General features: G+C 41.2%; 1 protein-coding gene across 4 annotated transcripts in view; it reads right to left on the bottom strand.

Annotated features, from left to right (window-relative positions):
* GK5 (glycerol kinase 5) overlaps nt 1-19,163 on the bottom strand; it is a 77,716-nt gene extending 58,553 nt beyond the window's left edge. For 2 of the 4 annotated variants that reach the window (XM_042954645.1, XM_042954646.1), the window contains exons 1-3: nt 18,882-19,070; nt 11,469-11,562; nt 8,791-8,866 (exon numbers count right to left, since the gene is read on the bottom strand). In XM_042954645.1, the coding sequence (XP_042810579.1) occupies nt 8,791-8,866; nt 11,469-11,562; nt 18,882-19,043 (332 nt within the window). In that variant the 5' untranslated portion in view covers nt 19,044-19,070. The other 2 variants (XM_042954649.1, XM_042954648.1) reach the window with 2 other exon arrangements.
* Nucleotides 19,164-20,582: the final 1,419 nt, after the last annotated feature.

Below are 20,582 nucleotides of genomic sequence, written 5' to 3'. Positions count from 1 at the left end.
CATGGCTTTATTTTTTATTATTTATTATTAAATTTGGGGCAATTTTTATACTTCAGAGACTTCCAACAGTTAAGAAAATTAAAGAAAAATTAGTTGTCAAAAATATGAAAATATTTTAATAGTGTTCTCTGATGCATAAAAGTTTTTGATATTGATGAAGTCCAATTTATCTATTTTTTTGTTTTATTAACTGTGCTTTTGGTGCCATTTAAGAAGTCGATGCTAGATTCATGGTCATGAAAATCTTCCTCTATGTTTTCTTTAAAACTACAAAGTTTTATCCTTTAAATTGAGTCTTTGATCCATTTTGTGAGTTAATTTTTATATATAGTATGTGGCAAGGGTCCACATTCATACTTTTGCAAATGAAAATCCAGTTTTCTCAACTTTGTTGAAGACACATTTTTCCACATTGCCTGGTTGGTGTCGTCAAAAATCAGTTGACCATTGTATTTGATTCCTTAGGCTGCCATAACAGCTTAAGACAAAAGCAATTTATTGTCTCAGTTTGGAGGCTAGACGTCCAGAATCATAATGCTGCCAGGGCCACACTCCCTCTAAAATCTATAATGGAGTCCTTCCTTGCCTTGTGCTGGCGGTCTGTAGCAATCTCTGGCATTTCTTGGCTCATTGCTGCATCACTCCAACCCTTCTCCTTCACATGAAATTCTCCATATGTCTGTCTTCATGTGGCTGTCTTTGTATGAGGACACTAGTCACACTGAACTAGAAATCCACCCTACTGCATTATGGTCTCATCCTAATTTAACTAATTACATTCGCAGTGACCCTATTTCCCGAGGTCAAATTTTGATGAGCTGTTGTTGCTTCTGTTGGGTTATTTCCCCCAAATCTCCCTCACTCCTAAGTGTGAGATTACTGAGTCCAAGGGTAAGAAGACTTTCCAACTCCTCATATGTGGCCAAACCTGCAACAGTTGATGTTATAGTCAATACTGCATATTGATTATAATACCACTTCCAATGCCTTCTCAGCTAGGGTGCCTGTACCAGATGGTGCTTCAGGGAGCGTCTGGAGCATTGGTTGTACTTGATAACTATTTGGAGACATTAATTTTATATGAAAATAAATATATTAAAAAATATGAGAGCAATGTATGAGTGAAACACTTCTACCATAATCTCACCCAGACTGTTATTTTGTTAGTTTAATATATAAAAATGCGCCTTGCTTTAATAACTTGTAAGACTGAGTACTGAGAGGTGCTATTTACAGGAAAGACAGAGTCATTATGGAGTTGAAAGTGGTTATAAGGAAATGTCATGAGTCCTGAATTGTACAGTTTTAAATTATACTATTTATTATGTGTAATTTTATATCTTAATGTTTAATTTTAGTCTTTAACAGATTAATTCATCAAACATTCCTTAGGGTGTGACTAATTCCTTCAGTCAGTGAGATGCGTAAAACGTATTCCTTTGAAAATAAATGTGATAACTCTAGAAATCTGGTTTACTCCCTCCTCAGGGATTGCTGATTTTTCTTCCTTGAGGGTTGGAGTTGTCAGTGTGTGACTTTTCCAAACTATTATTGCAAAGTGTGTATTCCTTGTTGTGTGTAGTCACTGAAGTTTCTGTGACTTCTGTTCTCTCTGTGTCAGTGAGCTGACAAAGATTTTCTTAAATGTCTGGCTCCAGAAAAAAACCATTAAATCTCCCAACAGACACTGGTTAAGAAAGCCACTGCAGCTGAGAGGGCTGGAACCTAAGTAAGCAGCTGTGCCAGTCCCGTGGGGCACCACCAAGGCATAAACCAAAGCATAAACATCCAAATTTTCTTAGGACAGTGTCCCTACTGCTTGTCCTAGTAGCAGCCACTCACTCCAGTAATGGGAGCTGCTTTTCCCATACCCACAGAAGCACTGAGGAGTAAAAGACAGTGGTCAGTTTGCACACACCCTCTTACCTGAGAGTAGTTGCCGCTACTTTCATCCAGCACTCCCCTAGTTGTTAGAAGGCCTAATTAGGTTCTAGAGTTTTGAAGCAGTTTACTACAACCTCTCTTTCCAGCTCAATGATTGCTTTGACCAATCCTCACAGGTTCCTACTCCATTATTCTTCATGAGGTTCTTTTTACCCCTTACCTTTCAAGTTAACCATCTATCTTCCCAATACCTAACCTGGGATCATTCCAGCTTTCTTCTGTGTCTGCTTTCTTTGTTTTTAAAAATTTTTTAAGTTCTTTTTTAGTTTATTTATTTTGAGAGAGAGAGAGAGAGAGAGAGAGAGCGAGCGCACAAGTGGGGGAGGGGAAAGAGAGAATCCCAAGCAGGCTCTGCACTGCCAGCTCAGAGTCAGATGCAGGGCTCGAACCCAGAAAACCGTGAGATCGTGACCTGAGCTGAAATCCGGAGTCAGAGGTTTAACCAACTAAGCAACCCAGGTGACCCTCCTGTGTCTGCTTTAAATGCCAGAACCTTGTGAACTGGTACCGATCCGTACGTACGGAATACAACCTAACAAAGCCTTCAATGTTTCCTCATAACCTCTCATTACCTCAACCAAATGTGGTACAAGTACAATTCAGATTTCTCATCATTCATGAAAAGTATATTCACTGTGGTAACCACTGTCTTCCTTATTTCCAGATTTACAGGCTCATTTCTATTTGACTTGACCATTCTGCAATACTGATTCCGGACCATCACTTCATCCTACCTAAAACTCACTTTCCTGGAGTGCCAGGGTGGCTCAGTCGCTTAAGCGTCCAACTTTGGCTCAGGTCATGATCTCATGGTTCAAATCTGAACCCCACTTTGGGCTCTCTGCTGTCAGCACAGAACCCACTTCAGATCCTGTCTCCCCCTCTCTCTGCCCCTCCCCTGCTGTAGCACTCGCTCTCTCTCAAAAATAAACAAACATTTAAATTAAAAAAAATAACTGTCACTTTCCTAAGCTTCCATGATATCACTGTGCTGTTTCTCCTCCTACCTCTCTAAGTATATGTTCTCTGGTTTCCTCTGTAAATATTTCTTCCTTTGACTGCCAGTTAAATGCTGGTATCTGCTGAGGGTTATATGCTTGGTCCCCTTCTCTTTTTAACTAACTGTTGTCTGTAAAGAAATCTGACCCACACTCATGAATGCTGTCAGCACAGGACTACTCACCCATCTACAACTCTAGGGCCAGCTTCTCACGTAATTTCCATCCCCTCACAAATAGCTACCTTCTACTTATCTCCTAGAATTGCTCCATGCCACCTCAAATGCAACACATCCACCCCAAACCTGCTGCCCCTCTTTCTCTAGTGTGCCACACTTGGGTTAATGGTATCCTTTAGCTACTTCAGCCAAAAACTAGGGGGAAGTGGGGAGATCATCCTAAGTCCACAGGGATTCTGTTATATCCCTGGAGTTTATATTTTAATGGAGGGGAGAAACAAATGAGTAATTAAAACTATCATTTCATATAAGGATGATGCCATGAAAGAATGCATGGTAAAAGAATAGAGTAACTGGGGGTGGGCAGTGTTTTTAGGTATAAGAGCAGAGACTTGAATAAGCAATTGTCTTCAAAGACACTTCCCCGTCTTCCTCTCATTCCTCTCAAATCCACGGTCTACCCTGATTCAAGAATATTCTTTCCAGGGGCACCTGGGTGGCTCAGTCGGTTAAGCATCTGACTTGGTTTCAGCTCAGGTCATGACCTCATGGTTTATGGGTTTGAGCCTCACATCGGGCTCTGTGCTGACAGTGAGGAGCTTGCTTGGGATGCTCTCTCTCTCTCTTTGTTTGCCCCTCCCCTGCTCGTGCTCTGTCTCTCTCAAAAATAAATAAATAAACATGAAAAAAATTTTAAAGAATATTCTTTCTAAAATGTAAATTTGGTCATATTACCCTTCTGCTTAACAGCTTTTGATAATTTCCCACTACTTATAAGAGATAAACTCTTTACCACAACAAATGGCCTTTCCTGGTCTGGGACCTTGCCTTCCTCTCCAGGTACAACTCAATCACTCAAACATTTGAAGGCCTACTATGTGAAGGTACTGTTCTAAGTGTGAAGGACCTAGTGAGAATAGGGCAGACAAAAATCCCAACACTGGGGGCGCCCGGGTGGCTCTGTCAGTTGAGCGTCCGACTTCGGCTCAGGTCATGATCTCACAGCTCGTAAGTTCAAGCCCCGCGTCAGGCTCTGTGCTGACAGCTCGGAGCCTGGAGCCTGCTTTGGATTCTGTGTCTCCCTCTCTCTCTCCCCTCCCCTGCTTGTGCTCTGTCTCTCTCTAAGATAAATAAACATTAAAAAAAATTTTTTTTTAAATCCCAACACTCATGGAACTTCTTACACCTATGGGAGATATGTAATAAATAAATATTCAAATAAGTAAATAAGAATTTTGGATAATGATAAGTGATATCAAGAAAATAAAATGGTAAATTGATGGGCAAACAAAATGGTCAGGGAAGGTCTCCTGGGAGAATGATCTCCATGGTGAGGTCGGAATGATGAGAAAGAGGTAAGATCTCAGGTAAGAGCGTTCCAGATAGAGGGAGCAACAAGTGCAAAGCTGCTCCTAATAAAAGTAGGAACCAGTGGGAATGTTCAAGAAACAGAGAGCAGGCTAGTGTGACTGGAGCACAGACTAGGAAGAGGGTAGTCAGAGAGAAGATCAGAGTCAGGAAGAAGTCAGAACCCTTGGGTATGGTGCCTTCCCTATTTCACCCTCCGAATTCCAAAGTACCTTTGATTCTTCAGACACTCCATACTCTTGTGCCTCCTGTTTATGCCCTTGATTTGCTCTTTTTACTTAGAAAGCATCTATTCACGGGGTGCCTGGGTGGCTCAGTCAGTTAAGCATCTGACTTCGGCGCAGGTTATAATCTCATGTTTCATGAGCTCGAGCCCTGAGTCAGGCTTTACATTGACAGACCGGAGCCTGCTTTTGATTCTGTCTCCCTCTCTCTCTGCCCCTCCTCCACTCCCATTTCTCTCTCTCTCTCTCTCTCTCTCTCTCTCTCTCTCTCTGTCAAAATAAACAAGCAAACAAGCAAACAAACATGAATATATTTTCTACCAGGGAAACCAAATACTCAATTACTCACTTACTTACTACAGGACGAAGTCCTATGGAGGAGAAATACAGAAGGCCATGAGTATCCTTAACAGGAGACCTTGCCTAGTGTAAAGGTCAGGAAAGGCTTCTTTGAGAAATGACAACAGAACTGAGCTCTGAAGGATGAGGAGGAGCAAACGAGGAGAGTGAACATTGCTGACAAAATGTGTTACACATTCGAAGGTTCTCAGGATGAAGCATGGTGTGTTAAATGTTAGCACAGCTGAAGAACAAAGGGATAAGACCACAAGAAGAACGAGGCATCATTAATTCATAGCATGGTAGAAGACAATCTAGAATACTGATCTTAAAAAGTAACACATATTCCAATATTCACTTAGCAGTGATGTGGGTTTGTTTTACCTATGTCAACAATAAAAAAACAAATGGAGGAAAAACACGACAAGCAATATGTAAATGAGTTGCCTTAAACCTCTCTAACACAGTGTACCATTCCATGGTTCCTAATGTATTTCTGTCATAAGTAATTGGAAAGAACCATTAACACAAGTATCAAGTACTACAATAAAAGATATATTTGGTGCTGTGGGAACACAGTCATTTACATACTTGTATTATGAGACTGTCAATTTCTTGAGGGCTAGTCTTCTTATTCATTTTCATATTCAGCTCTGTAGCCAGCACACTGCCTTACTCCCTGTAAGTCCTCAAACAGTTACTGAGTGAATCTCAGTTTGCCTGCATGACTCATAGTTTGTGTTACTAATTGGCACACACCCTGATCTGAGGTTAGCTGGCAGAAGCCTCCCTGAGAGACACAGGGATTGAAGGAACAAAACAGATCCGATTTTGTAGAACAAACAAATTTAAAACAACCAAAATAGAGGAGATGTACTATAGCTATGGTCAGATACAGGCTAAACACACCACTGACTAAATACATTGAAAAATACTTTAATCTGAAGAATATGAAGAAAAGTCAAGGCCTGTAAAAAGTTAATAAACACCAAGCATCTCAAGGAGGGGAAAGGAGGAAACAAAAAAAAAGAAAGTTAAATGTTTTAGGCTTACTGACAGCAACAACAGGAAAACAATGTTTCTATGGCCGTGATGATAGAAATGGACGGTGACCGTAGGGGAAAGAAAGAGTGAGTTGGGAGGAGGTGCTGGCCAGGTCTGGAATGCACAGTAGATTGTGCCAGGGTCCTGTCAATCTCTCTCTAGAAAATGAGCTCAGAGCTGTGCCCACTCACTCCTGTGCTGTATCTCAGCTCTTTGTTGGGGAGGTTGTAGATCTGCCAGCATTATGTGCTACATGGCACATGGTGCCCAGGGAGCACTATTTTAAGACTCTATTATTTTAAGGTAAAAGAAGCACAAAGCTTTGTGTGTGTGCGTGCGTGTGTGTGTGTGTGTGTGTGTGTGTGTGTGTTGAATATCTAGTATTTCCTACAAGCAAAGTTTCCAAAACTCATGATGAAAGAATATGAACATCTCAAAAAAGGACAGCCAAGAAGAAAACTCAAAATTAATTGTCTGAGGAAGAAAGCCTATCCTGCCAAAATGACAACAACACCAATAAGGGAAGTGAATGGTCTTGGATGGTCTTGGAATCTGACCCTTCTATTTCTCCTAAAAGTGAGGTATGGTCCTACTGCCACACAAAAACTTTGCATCCTAGTATTTTGACCTTCCTGTCATGAATGACCTGGAATCTAGGTTCTGATGAAAACAATCAATGTGGCCAATGATCTAATCTCCAAATCCAACAAAACATGACACTTCCAATCAGTTGTTTCCCTAGGAACACTGTCCTGCCTCAACTTCCATACCACCCACTTCCCAGATATGTGTTTGTCCTGTCATGCTAGCTTTTTGCTTTCTGACTCCCAATTAGTTGGGGGGCAGGGTGGATACTCACTGTCTAAATCCTCAGTCTTCTTTTCTTTTATCCATATAATCTCTACCAGAGAACACACCTACTCTTCTGGACTTTATCTATGTCAACAGTTCTCAACTGGGAGTGATTCTACCGCCCAGGGGACACTGGCCAATGGATGGTGATGTTTTTGGCTGCCAAAACCAGGGGGGGAGGGTGCTATTGGTAACTGGAAAGCAGAGGCCAGGGATGCTGCTAAACACCCTACGATGCCCAGGATAGCCCCAACAACAAAGAATCATCTGGCCCAAAATGTCAACGGTGCCACTGTTTAGAAACCCTGACCTACACAGATGACTTTAAATCCTTTACTCTTTTATCTGACACATGTATTACCTATTTAAGACTCGCTGTGCCCAATGCACTGGGTGGGGAGCTGGGGGAAGGCACAGAGGGACTGTAGACGCAGGCATCCATCTGAGAAGCATTATACCCTCAAAGAAAGAGCACCTATCTGGAGGAAATGAGCCATGCCTCAGTATAAACCAGACAAATGTTCTAACCACCTTTAGGGGATCTCCATATCCCCATGTCCCAAACCAAACACTTTATCATCTAAAGATGATAGTATCATCTATCATTCCCTTCAACCCACCATCATCACCACCTAACTGGTTCCTCCTTTTATGTTGTCTATAATTTCAATCATTATCTTCCCAAACATCACTGGTAAATTTAAACTTCTTCCTCTTGCCCAGTACTGAATTAGAGGCCAAGTCCTTGTGAATTCACCCTGATTATGTTTCTTATACTTATTCTTACCCCTATATCTACCACTTTTCTTCCTCACTGCCCCTCAAGATGCCCTTTGGTGTCTAGGGCTTTATAACAAAGAAACATTTTATAGAGTTTTGCTGGTATCATTTTTATTTTTTTTATAATTTTCTTTATTTGAGAGACAGAGAGAGAGAGTGGGAGAGGGGGCAAAGGGAGGGAGGGAGGGAGGGAGGGAGGGAGGGAGGGAGAGAGAGAGAGAGAGAGAGAGAGACAACTCCAAACAGGTCCCATGCTCAGCACGGAGTTGAGACATGGGGCTCGATCCCACAACCCTGGGATCATAACCCGAGCTGAAATCAAGAGTCGGACACTCAACCGACTGAGCCACCCAGGTGTCCGTTGTTAATGTTTTTAAAGAAACTCATGTTGAAGGTAATATAGAGGTAGTGGGAAGGGCATATGTTTTGGGGTCAAAAAAGATAATTTGGAATCTTGGCTCTATTTATTAACTGAGTGGCCTTGAACCACTTACTTATTTCGCTAAGCCTCAGTTTCTTTCTCTGTAAAAAGACATATTACATAATACCAAATTAATAAGTATGTTTGTTAGGATAATAGAACCTGAAATATCATAGGTATTCACTATATGGTAGCCATTATGATATTATAATTACGTTTATACATACCTCATATGTTGTAGGTACTTAAATATCAAATTTGGAACAGACTGAAAATATAAACCATAATTATAGAATTGTGTTTATGAAATTTGTTAGAATCTCCTGAATCTTTTTAGATATAAGCTAATTTTTAAGATTTCAATCCATGCTTATTTGAAAAACTAACTCACCTCAAAAGAAAGGAATGGAGAATTGTAATGACAGTAATAATATTTTTATTGTTATTATTTAATAGAAGTCAAGCCCAAACAACATGCAGGAGTGTACTTTAAAACGCCAGAAAGCAGGCCCACTTTCATCCCTCTTAACCAAGCAAAACTCTTAATTCATAAATTTAAAACTCCTCAAAAAGGTCTTACAGCAGCACACTCACTATGGTATGAACCCAGCAACAGAATGTTTATCAAACAACGTACTTACTTGTTCCATGTAATAAAAGTTGCTCTCTGTGTTGAAATGCCAAGACCAACAATTTGATTCATCTCTATTCCTGCAGCTAAAAATAAAGATAGGTAAAACACATGGGGGTAAAAGCCAGTGAAGTTTTCTTTATAATATTAGAGTATGGGAAATAGATCATTCAATATAATCTTTAAGAAAAACATCTGGGTTTAGCATTTAGTAACATAACTGGAGCTAATAAAGAAAGCATTACTAAGATGATTTTGTAGTAATTTTTTACTTAAAGGGAAAAAGGTCATATTTGAATAATAGCAAAATGGGCTTTTGCTTTAAATGTTAGGAAAAAAACAAACAATACTCAAGGTTACTTGGATTGTATTTTCTTCTTGTAATACTAAAAGAATGGATCTTAATTCAAGCAATGATCAACCTATGAAAATTAATACAGGGAAACCTCTCTAAAATGCAGTCACAGCCATACCACTGGGTCAATTACAGGAAGACCTATCAGTTTTAGACCCCACGAAAAGAATCCTCAGCAGAAAAGAATTGACAATCACAGGTCCTGATAGGAAAAGACGTACACTGCATCTTCCATAACAAATCTACTACCCAAGCCAATGAGAAACCATCATCACCCTAAACTCTTGCTTGTCTCCCAATGGACCACAGTTCAAAACAAACCTTCCCAACTTCTTTCTCCTTTTTAACAAAATAACATTCCTCTTTTTTGTTTGTTGGACTAGCCTATGGTTTTTGCCATAGCTTGCTTGTCCCAAATTGCAATTCTGTTATTCCTGAATCAACCCCTATTTGCCGGTAAAACAACTTATTTTCAAGATCAACACACCATAATAGAAGCTGGTTGATGACAGTAAAGGAAAATCCCCAGGGAAAGTATTATAATTACTGAAGCTCAGATCTTATTTTCCATACAAACAAATGCTAAATGCAAATAAAACATGGGTTTTTTTGGTTCATATTTCTTAAAATACAGCTACTTGAGTATTTTTCATGATATTGTTTTTAAAAGAGCAATTTATTCCACTAGGAAAAATAGGGACAACTTCAATTTGAGTACCGAGGAAGACATATCACCTCACATACAGTACTTCTCTCAAAAATATTTAACCTGAAGCTAATCATGAGGAATAAATCAGGACAAGCCCATAATGTAGGACTGTCTAATAAACTGGTCTGTACTTTTGAAAATTGTCAGTGTCATAAAGAACACACTCTAGATTAAAAGAGACTAGATAGACTGACTGCTACATGCAATGCCTCATCTTTGGCCGGATTCTGGATGGGAAAAAAGCTATTAATGACTGAGATAAGAGAGGACTATTGAAGATGAAGCATTAGAAAATATTACTGTATTAATGTTAAATTTCCTCTAAGATAAGTGCACTGTAGTTATATAAGAGAATTCCCCTTTCTTTTTTAAAAAATATTTTTTAACATTTGTTTATTGTTTTGAGAAAGAGAGAGAGAGACAGAACACAAGCAGTGGAGGGGCAGAGAGAGAGGGAGACACAGAATCCAAAGCAGGCTCCAGGCTCTGAGCTGTCTGCACAGAGCCTGACGCGGGGCTGGAACTCATGAGCTATGAGATCATGACCTGAGCTGAAATCAGATGCTCAACCGACTGAGCCACCCAGGCATCCCGAGAATTCCCCTTTCTTTGGAGATAATGTTCAAGTATTTAGGGAGAACAGGTTATTATGTCACAGCCAATGTTCAAATGGGTCAAATAAAAGAGTTTGCAAAGGATGGTAAACACTACTAAACATGTTTGAATCTGGGAAAAAGGTATACAGGTATTCCATGTACTACTGGAACTTTTTAAAATAAGTTTGACATATTTCAAACCAAAAAAGGTAAGAAGGAGAAGCAATTGAATCACAAAAGTGAAGTAAAAGATCTTTTGGAATTCACATTTATAAGTCATCTTTTGCCATGTTCTTAAAGAAAGTTGCATTGAAAATGTTCTTAAAGAGCTAAGATTTCAGACTGTCGCTATGGCCAGGACAGCACTTTGCATCAAGAGGCCACACAGAAAAACAAAAACAGGGGCAGCTGGGTGGCTCAGATGGTTAAGTGTCTGACTTCAGCTCAGGTCATGATCTCACAGTTTGTGAGTTCAAGCCCGGCATTGGGCTCTGTGCTGACAGCTCAGAGCCTGGAGCCTGCTTTGGATTCTGTGTCTCCCTCTCTCTCTCTGCCCCTCTCCGGCTCATGCTCTGTCTTTCTCTGTCTCAAAAATAAGTAAACATTTAAAAAAAATTAAAAAACAAAAAAAAACCCTTGTCTAACAATAAAGGTATCTCAAGTGTAAATTTCTAACAGCAGGAACTGTGTGTTATAACTTTGTTAATAAATAACCTCTGGTATTTTGTACACAACACGAAATCAAATGAGCACTAACTACAACTAGGAACGAAGAAGGAAGGTGAACCTTTATACTACAGTTGAAAAAAGACTTAAGCCAGAGGAGAGAGTTGCCATTACCTTTCCTTGACAAAGTGGTTAATGGTAAACCACAAATGTCAGCTGAAAAATACTGGGAAATTGTGACCCCAGTAAAATACTATTTGTATAATTATAGCTTAGGCAACCCACAAAATTCTAAAGACTGAGGAAAACTCTTACTAACACAAAATATACTTTATTATTTTTATTTTTCTAAATCTAATTACCTTTAACAGACTCTTTTATTACAGCAAGAAACTGAAGCCAGAGAACATCAGGATCAATTTCAACCCAGCCAGTTTGAGGATAAAGACTTTGTACCTATTTAGAAAAAGGAAATTTAATAAAAACAACATTAGAGCACGTCAATAATATCTGGGTCTTAAAATTACTGGTTAAAATGATTAACAACATGATTTTATTATCTAATTCATTTTTATTGTTAAAATGCAAAATAGGAAATAAAAAGTTTTCTTTTGTTCATGACTTATAGAAAATTTTAGTTTTCTTTGTCCTTACTTTCCAAATTTATCTTTATTTTCCAAGTTTTCCAGAATGGAGATGTTCCATTTTTATAACAAGAGAAATATCTTTTTAAATATAAAAATCAACAAATCAAGTACCAGGTTCTGGTTCAGACTATGATGAAGGAAGCACACTCCACCCCATCTCTCCCACTGAATGCATGGAGCAGCTATTTGTGGACTCCACAACTGAACTGGTGGTAAGTTTCCCGTTTTATTTCCTGATCTTCCCTGGCCTGGACTCAAGGCAGTCCACAAAACCAGAAGTGAGTACCAGGGCGCAGTGGAAACTCCAAGAGAAGCTCTCATGTTTTGGCTAACAGAGAGAATGGGAGAAGTCCTCCATATTTCTTTTTTCCCCCACTTTGCCCACATACGTTTGTACCTAAGCTATCTTGTAGTAGTGGTTGCATCAGTAATCACAAGCACCTAAAATACTGAAGGAGGTAAAACTTCCTCTCCAATCAGAGGAGCTGTGGCCCAAGACCCTCATGGCTTTTTTTCTCTCTCTGTGCTTCCTGATGCGTAGCCCCAGCTGTGGGCATAGGAAGTGCCAGCAGAGTAGGGTAATGAAAGCTCTAGCGTTCTGGCAAGAGTAGCCACAAGGGGAGGCTCAGGGAATCAAAAAGTACCAGGAAAATCTCAGAGAGGGAGGGGCTTGGGAAAGCTGCTCCAGAAAGTTGTGAATGAATCTCGAGGCTCACCTCAAAGCTGCACATGTGTGAATGTAATCCTAAACAGCATAGCAAAGATGTTAAGAATAGAACTAAGGGAGAGACCACTACCCAGGTGCCAGACTGACAACTGGGTGGCAAATGCACAGGACAGATGCAAATAGTACCACCAAGATTTTGGAAATAACCAAGAGTGAAACCAAAGTCCACAGAAGGGTAGCCTGAACCGAACTGCATTCATTGCCTGGTAAAAAAAAAAATATCAACATTCATCATAAGATTTACACAAGACCCAGACTCTTATAACACAATATTCAAAATTCCTTGATACAATCTGAAAATTATAAGGTATGTGAAGAACCAGAAAAATCTACCCTCACATGGGAAAAGGTAATAGATACTAACGCCAAGATGACAAATATCAGATCAAGACTTCAAAGCAGCGATTATAAAAATGTTCCAAGAAAGAAGGGCAAATTATTTTGAAACAAATGCCAAGATAAAAAGTCTCAGCCAAGAAATGTTAAGACAAAAAAAATATTAGAACTGAAAAATACAATAATTAGGAAAATGGGGGAAAAGGAAAGATGCTGGTCAAAGGGTACAAACTTTCAGATATAAGATGAATAAGTTCTAGAGCCCTAACATACAGCATGGTAACTATGGTTAATAATAATGTATTGTGCACTTGAAATTGCTAAGAGAACTGTTGTGAAGTGTTCTCAACACACACACGCACACACGCACAAATAGTGATTATGTGAGTTACTGGGTATGTTAATTAGCTTAATTGTGGTAATCATTTCACAATGTATATGTATACCAAAACATCATGTTGTACACCTTACATATATACACAACTTCTACTTGTCAATCATACCTCAATAAAGCTGGTAAAATCAATTTTAAAAAAGAAAAATATAATAATTAAAATAGGGGCGCCTGGGTGGCTCACTCAGTTGAGCATCCAATTCTTGATTTCAGCTCAGGTCATGATCCCAGGGTCTTGGGATTGAGTACCACATTGGGCTCGGCACTGAGCATGAAGCCTGCTTAAGATTCTCTCTCTCTCTGTCCCTCTGCCCCTCAGCCACTCATGCTCTCTTTAAAAAACAAAAAACAAACAAACAAAAATCCTGGATGGCCTCAATAGTAAAATAAAGATAATAGAAGAATGGCAGTAAACCAAGATAGATCAATAGAAATTATCTGACATAAATATAAGAAAGGAAAAATATTGGGGAAAAAATCAAATAAAGCCTCAGGGATCTATGAGACAAGAGCAAAAGGTCTAGTATTTATATCATCAGACTCCCCAGAGAAGAAAAGAAAGAGTTCAGTGAAGAAAAAAAAAAAAAAAATTACTCCAGGGAAGTAACAGTGCTGAAAATTTCCTAAGTTCAGTGAAAGATTTAAAATCTATATATTCAAGGGGTGCCTGGGTGGCTCAGTTGGTTGAGCGTCCAACTCTTCATTTCGACTCAGGTCATGATCCCTGGGTTGTGGGATCAATCCCTGAGTCAGGGTCCGTGCTGAGCATGGAGCCTGCTTAAGATTTTGTCTCTTTCTCTCTCTCTCTCTCTCACACTCTCTCATTTTCTCTCTCTCTCTCTATCTCTGTCTCTCTCCCCTGCCTGCATGCCCTCTCTCTCTACAATTAAAAGACAAAAGGTTAATGCAGAAGGACAATGAGAAGAGAGCAAACAGGCTCAGACCTAGGTTTTATCAAATGTTGTTAATGATAACAGTGAGTGTGTGGGTGGCACATGGCTAAAGAGAGCAGAAAGATGATACTTCACTCCCTACTCAGATTGCACCGCATCTTTATTCAACCCCGGCAGAGATTCCATGGTAAATTAGAGGTACCTCCAAAGGTTGGGATGCCAAATGAGGCTGAACACACAAGATCGGTTCAAAGTCTTTATAAGGATCCCCAATCCCCTCCTCCAGCCCCATCACTGCCCCTACCTAACCAAGCAGATGGTAAAAGGTTTACTCTCCAGAGGGGCTGATCCAGAAGAGTTCTTTCCCTGCAAATACCAGATATAGCTGAGTGGGGTAAGACTACTGAGTGGTACTGAAAATATGAACAAATAGCCAACCAAAGATCGAACATGTAAGAAAAGGCCAAAATAAAGAAAAAAAAAGGAATGCTGAGGAGACAGTGACTATGTGGGGAGCATGAGGGTGACAAGGTCTGATATGAAAAAAGAATCCACTGAGTTCTGAGACATATTTAACAAAATCTACTCCCTTTCTATCTAATATTTGCTTTTTTCTAGGCAAGGCTTTCATGACCATAGACAAATGGCTCAGCTGCAACAAACACTTCCTCATCCAAAAAAACTCAAAGTGGACATCACTGCCTCAAGTCTACAAACCTTCAGACTTGATGGTGGCACTCCACAGTCACTCCCCCCACTCCACCAGCCCAGACATCTCACTATCCCCAAACATGTCACAACAGAGAAATCTCTTGTACTGAAGGAAGACCACACCGATTAGACAAAAGTATAACCAAAGCTAACAAGATCTGTTTTGTGGATTACAAACAAAACAAAAAGACAGCAACCAGAAGTTTTCAAGACTGTCCAGAAGGGTACACAGTAGTAGAGGCCATACTGTTTTCTTTGAAGTGGCCTTTCTATCCTGTTCTTCCCACCAAGATGTTATTGTTTTCCATGGTTTCTCACAATAGCATGATGTTCCAATGGGGAACATGATAAACTTTCTCCATTTTTAAAATTAGAAACATCAAATATTGACACGTGGATTTAGTTTGTAACACCAATATTCAAGAATCTATAGAAAGATTTGCTTTTAAAATACAAATTAGGGGCGCTTGGGTGGCTCAGTCACTTGAGTGTCCAACTCTTGATTTCAGCTCAGGTCATGATCCCAGGGTCGTGAGATAGAGCGCTGAATCAGGCTCTGTGCTCAGTGGGGAGCCTGCTTAAGATTCTCTCTTTCTCTCTCCCCACTGCCTCCCCCTATGCCTGCCTCTCCCCAGCTTATACTTTTCTCTAAAATAAATAAATACATAAATAAAGATAAATAAAAAGTACAAATTATTTTAAAAGCCTAAAAACGTATCTCTGCTGCTAAAAAATGAATGCCATAAGAAATAAAACTGGTCTTCTGAGAGGCCTGGTATTAGCCTCCTAACATAAGGGTTCATGTTTGGGATTTCAATTTTATGTAAAAAACTAACACAGCCTATTTTGTTCTTGTCTCTAAAGGGTGATCTCTTCACTTTTTCTTTCTCTCTTTCTCTTTGAAGCTATTTATGCAGCAGCATCAATCGAATCCTATACTAAGAGGTTTTGGGTTTCTACTATGCAGTCTTACCATCATATTAGCAGAGGTGATTTTCATCTGAGAAAATATACAAAAGTTCTGTGTCCAAACCAAAGTTTCATGAAGCAAACTGAATTCTTAATACTTTAATTAAATGCAATACAGTGATTTATTCTGTACCCATGAGGTAATAAACCAGGTGCTAAGGAGCAATGTAGGCCAAAAAGATCCTTCTTCTCAAACAACTCCAGCTATCTGAAGTAAGTGACCGACCAATTGCTGATTGTTCTTTTCTAATTTGTTATGGACCAACAATTTTTTTTAATGTTTACTATTTATTTTGAGAGAGAGAGGGAAAGCATGCATGGGGGAGGGACAAAGAGAGAGGGAAAGGGAGAATCCCAAGCTGACAGCCTGGAGCCTGACCCTGGCCAATCCCATAAACTGCAAGATCATGACCTGACCCAAAATCAAGAGTCTGACACTCAAGTGACTGAGCCATCCAGGTGAACCATGGACCAACAATTTTTTTTAATTTTTTTTATTTCTGAGAGACAGAGCACGAGAGGGGGAGGGGCAAAGAGAGAGGGAGACACACAATCCCAATCAGGCTCTAGGCTCATCGCTGTAAGCACAGAGTGTGAGATGGGGCTTGAATGCACGAAGGGTAAGATCATGACCTGAGCCAAAGTGGGATGCCTAACCGACTGAGCCACCCAGGTGCCCCTGGACCAACAATAAGACACAATTAAAAAATTTTCTAGGGGCACCTGCGTGGCTCAGTCAGTTGAGCCTCCAACTTCACCTCAAGTCATGATCTCACACTCTGAGTTCAAGCCCCGCATCGGACTCTGTGCTGGCAGCTCAGAGCCTGGAGCCTGCTTCCGATTCTGTGTCTCCCTCTCCCTCTGCCCCTCCCCTGCTTGCAACGTCTCTCTCAAAAATAAATAAACATTAAAAAAAACCAAAAAGACGCAATTAAAACAATTTTCTAGGGGCTCCTGGGTGGCTCAATCGGTTAAGTGTCTGACTTCAGCTCAGGTCATGATCTCACGGTTTATGAGTTTGAGCCTGGCATTGGGCTCTGCTGTCAGCACAGAGCCCGCTTTGGATCCTGCATCCCCTTCTCTTTGCCCACCCCCCCCCCCCCCCGCTTGCATTCTTTCTCTTAAAAATAAATTAAAAAATTAAAATAAAACAATTTTCTCGGAAAAAAATTACATACAAAAGAAAATCCCAAGTGTTTCAGTATTAAGGTCAACAGACATAAAATTACTCTACCAAACTGCTACACAAGTTTCTAAATCTTAGTTTCTTTATCTCTACCCCAGATGCCCAGGGACTACACTTTGAGAAGCAGTGCTGTAAACTCCTACTACAGTTGGAGAGGCATTGCTAAAAACTCCTCAATCTAAGTGCTTCATCCGTTAGGGCAGGGACTTTTTGTATGTTCATTAATTCACATGTCTTTCCAGACACATCACAGTAGAGAGTGTGAGCAAAACATTCTTTGCTCCTGCTATTCAGAGCAATGTTGATTCAACTTTGAGATTCCTACCTCATTTCTCAAAAGTTAATCATTTGCCCCTAATAAAATAGCAACCAAAACTTTGTATTTTCTGACAATCTGTGTCTCCCTTTGGTTCCAAATACTTCAATTCCTTAAACAAACACACATACAAACAACAACAAAAACCCCACGACTGCCTAAAACAAAAGTACTGTGTGTCTAGAATTATGAGGGAGACTGTGTGAAAAGTATCATTGTGTTGTGATAAAGACTCATAAAAAGATAAGACGCATGCAGTCACTGAAGGACAGTGTTCTTTCAGGTTGGAGGAGGGTTGTGTGTGTAGGTTTCTGCACAGGTAGCCAGAGAAGGGCCCAGCAAGTGGCTGGGCTCCCAGCTCTCTGTCCTGGTCCTGAAACCAGAATGAAATTCCCCCGTTTTCTCAAAGCAGTAACTTGGCTAGACATACTCCTGGCAAGTGCTATGGTTGAAAAACACTGCTAAGAGGTTGGGAAGAAGAGAGGGAACTGAGCAAAAACAAGAGTCCAAGGGCTGATGGGAATGGTTTAGGTAACTAATGGCTCCTAACGCGGCAATCAAAAAAGATGTTGATATTGGAAAGAAGGGTAAAAACACCATATCCAACCAACATTATTTTTGGTGCACTTGTAGAAATTAACACTTCATTAAAATAAGAACAGAAGAACATCAATCTGTTGGTCGCTTTACTAATAACAACAAGGAGTTGGGAGGTTTCTCAAATCAGAAAAAGCTATTTTTATCAATGTTCAAAGATGGAAAAGATAGGGCCCCTGGGTGGCTCAGTTGGTTAAGCGACCGACTTCGGCTCAGGTCATGATCTCACTGCTCCTGAGTTCGAGCCCCACGTGGGGCTCGGTGCTCACGGCTCAGAGCCTGGCGCCTGCTCTGGATTCTGTGTCTTCCTCTCTCTCTGTCCCTCCCTAGTGTGTGCAATCTCTCTCTCTCTCTCTCAAATATTAAAACAAACAAAACAAAACAAAACAAAGCAAAATCCAAAGATGGAAAAGATAAAAGTAATGACAGCAGCCTTCAAAACTTATCCAATACCTCCCACATCCATGAAAATCAGTCCCTCAGGTGAGCAACCAGCACTCTGACAGCAGTTAATGAAGACAAATGAAGAATGGACAATAAATTCTGTTAAGATCTGAAAAATGTAAATGTAAATAAAGACGGGACTGGAGGTCTCCTAAGGAACTGGGAAAAACCTAGCAAGTCACAAAGCACCTTTTGGTTGGATACGCGCGGAGTGCCCTGCCCGGCCCTGCCCTACGAGTCTCCGCAGTCCCACGCAGGAAAGGCTGGAAAGGCGAATCCGCAGGTGATAGAAGCAAGCGAACGACCTGGTCACAAACCCGGCCCCTCCAGCCCTCAGCCAGAACAGGAAGGGCGCACAAGTGTTAGCCCTGTACGGGGAGGAAATTCGGGTATCTGCCCGCTCCCGGTCCGCGGCTCAGGGCCAAGGGCCCGCCGGTGCTGCAGGTGGCTGCATGCAGCTTGATGAGGCGGCCCCACCCGCTCGCCTCCCGCTACTCGATCCCGCATGCTCTGCGCGACCGTAACCCGTGGCCCCGACGCCCGCTCCCCCGTCACCTTCTGCGCGCTGGAGCCGCGGATCAGCGCCGCGTGGTCATAGACGTGGCAGCGGATGACCGAGCTGCCCACGTCCAGCCCCAGCACGAAGCCTGCGCGAGGCAGGCCTGGCGCGCTCTGCTCCGGGCGCCTCTGCTCTGAAACCGCACGCACCACGACCATCCCGACCCCGCAAACCTCTCCGCAACAACCGCCTACCGAGCGGGCGCGTTTATAAAGGCCCGCACCTCAGGGGCCGAGCGCGCCCAGCCGGGCCACCGCCCCCGGCCCGCCCCTCCGCGAGATCCGGGAAGCGTCCCGCCCCTACCGCAGCCCCGCCCCTGCCGCGGCCCCGCCCCGACGCCGTGACATCACTGCCGCGCAGAGGTCCTTTCGGCGCGGGGGCTGGGCGCTGAAGGCCCTGAGGGTTGCGCGGAGGTGAGCGAGTTTTGGGAGGTGGTCGTCGCGTTTCTTTTCACCAAAGTTACAATTTATGACAGTTTTTAAAAATAAAGTGACCTGAAAAGAAGTTAAAAATTCATTCTGAAGTATATATTGATGAGCAGAGCCTAGCTCCTCCCGCAGACCACTCTCCCAAGAAAACCTGGTAAAGTTTGTGCGTGTAATACACATCGATAAATACTTGTAAATGAAATAACACACGAGGAGTAAGACCTTCTCCAGCCCTCTGGTAAGGAAGAAGGGACAAAGCGTAGGGTGGCCACTTTTACCCCCCCCCCCGCCCCCCCCCCCTCCAGCAGTCTTTCAGACAGGACAGAAAGTCGCAGAAAGGCCTAGGGAAATTTTGAGATTCCTGTAGCTTCCTTTCACCAGCCTTCGCAGAAGGTGGTCCAGCTCCAAAGGTGCAGTCCTGATCTGTAGGGAGCAGGAAGGTGTTAATGCCTGCTTCAGCAGCCTCTCCGCTACCACCAGCACCAAAAAACCAGTGCCTGAAAATATTCATTATCTTCTTTTTGTAAAATTATGAAAGTAATATGGATACATGATTTTTGGAAATGTTTAACGGTACAATTAAAAAGTAAAGGATATTCATTTTGAACCGAATTGTCCTTTTGACCAAACTGTCACATTAACCAACTTGCTTTCAGCCATTTTTACCAAACTGGGCTCTTTGGCCATATTACTTGAAGCTTACAACATACACCTATGAGAGTATATTCTTTTGTCTCTGTACCTTGTTTCTTTACAGTAGTACTCATTCCAAATGGCCTCAGGATTGCTTTCACCAGTGATGAAATTAAGAATTTTGGCGAGTCATATATGTGTTAATCCTTAGTATTGTAACTTGAAATGAATGACTAATGGGTTGTGTACTGATCAGAGTTTCCCAGAGAAACAGACCCAGAAGATTAGAGAGAGAGGAAAAGAAGGAGATTGAGATTTTAAGAAATTGCCTTGCATGTTTTTATGGGTGCAAAGTTCCAGAAATCTGTAGGGCAGGCTGAAAGGCTAGAGATTTAGGTAAGAGTTGATGTTACAATCTTGAGTCTGAATTCTACAGACTACAGAATTATATATTCTGGTTCCTCTTCAGATTGCATAAATCTTTCGCCTTTTATAAATTCAAATCAGTTATCCTATTATCAAAGGATCAGAGAATGTGAAAACGAGGACTTCAGCAACCACTTAGTCTAGTGTTTCTTAATCTGTTTCCACTCTTGAACACCTTTGAGACCCTGATGGATGCTATCTTCTGAGAAT

This window comes from Panthera leo, chromosome C2 (assembly GCF_018350215.1).
Source record: "Panthera leo isolate Ple1 chromosome C2, P.leo_Ple1_pat1.1, whole genome shotgun sequence".
NCBI classification, from domain to species: domain Eukaryota; kingdom Metazoa; phylum Chordata; class Mammalia; order Carnivora; family Felidae; genus Panthera; species Panthera leo.
This window is presented reverse-complemented; position numbering and strand designations above follow the sequence as displayed.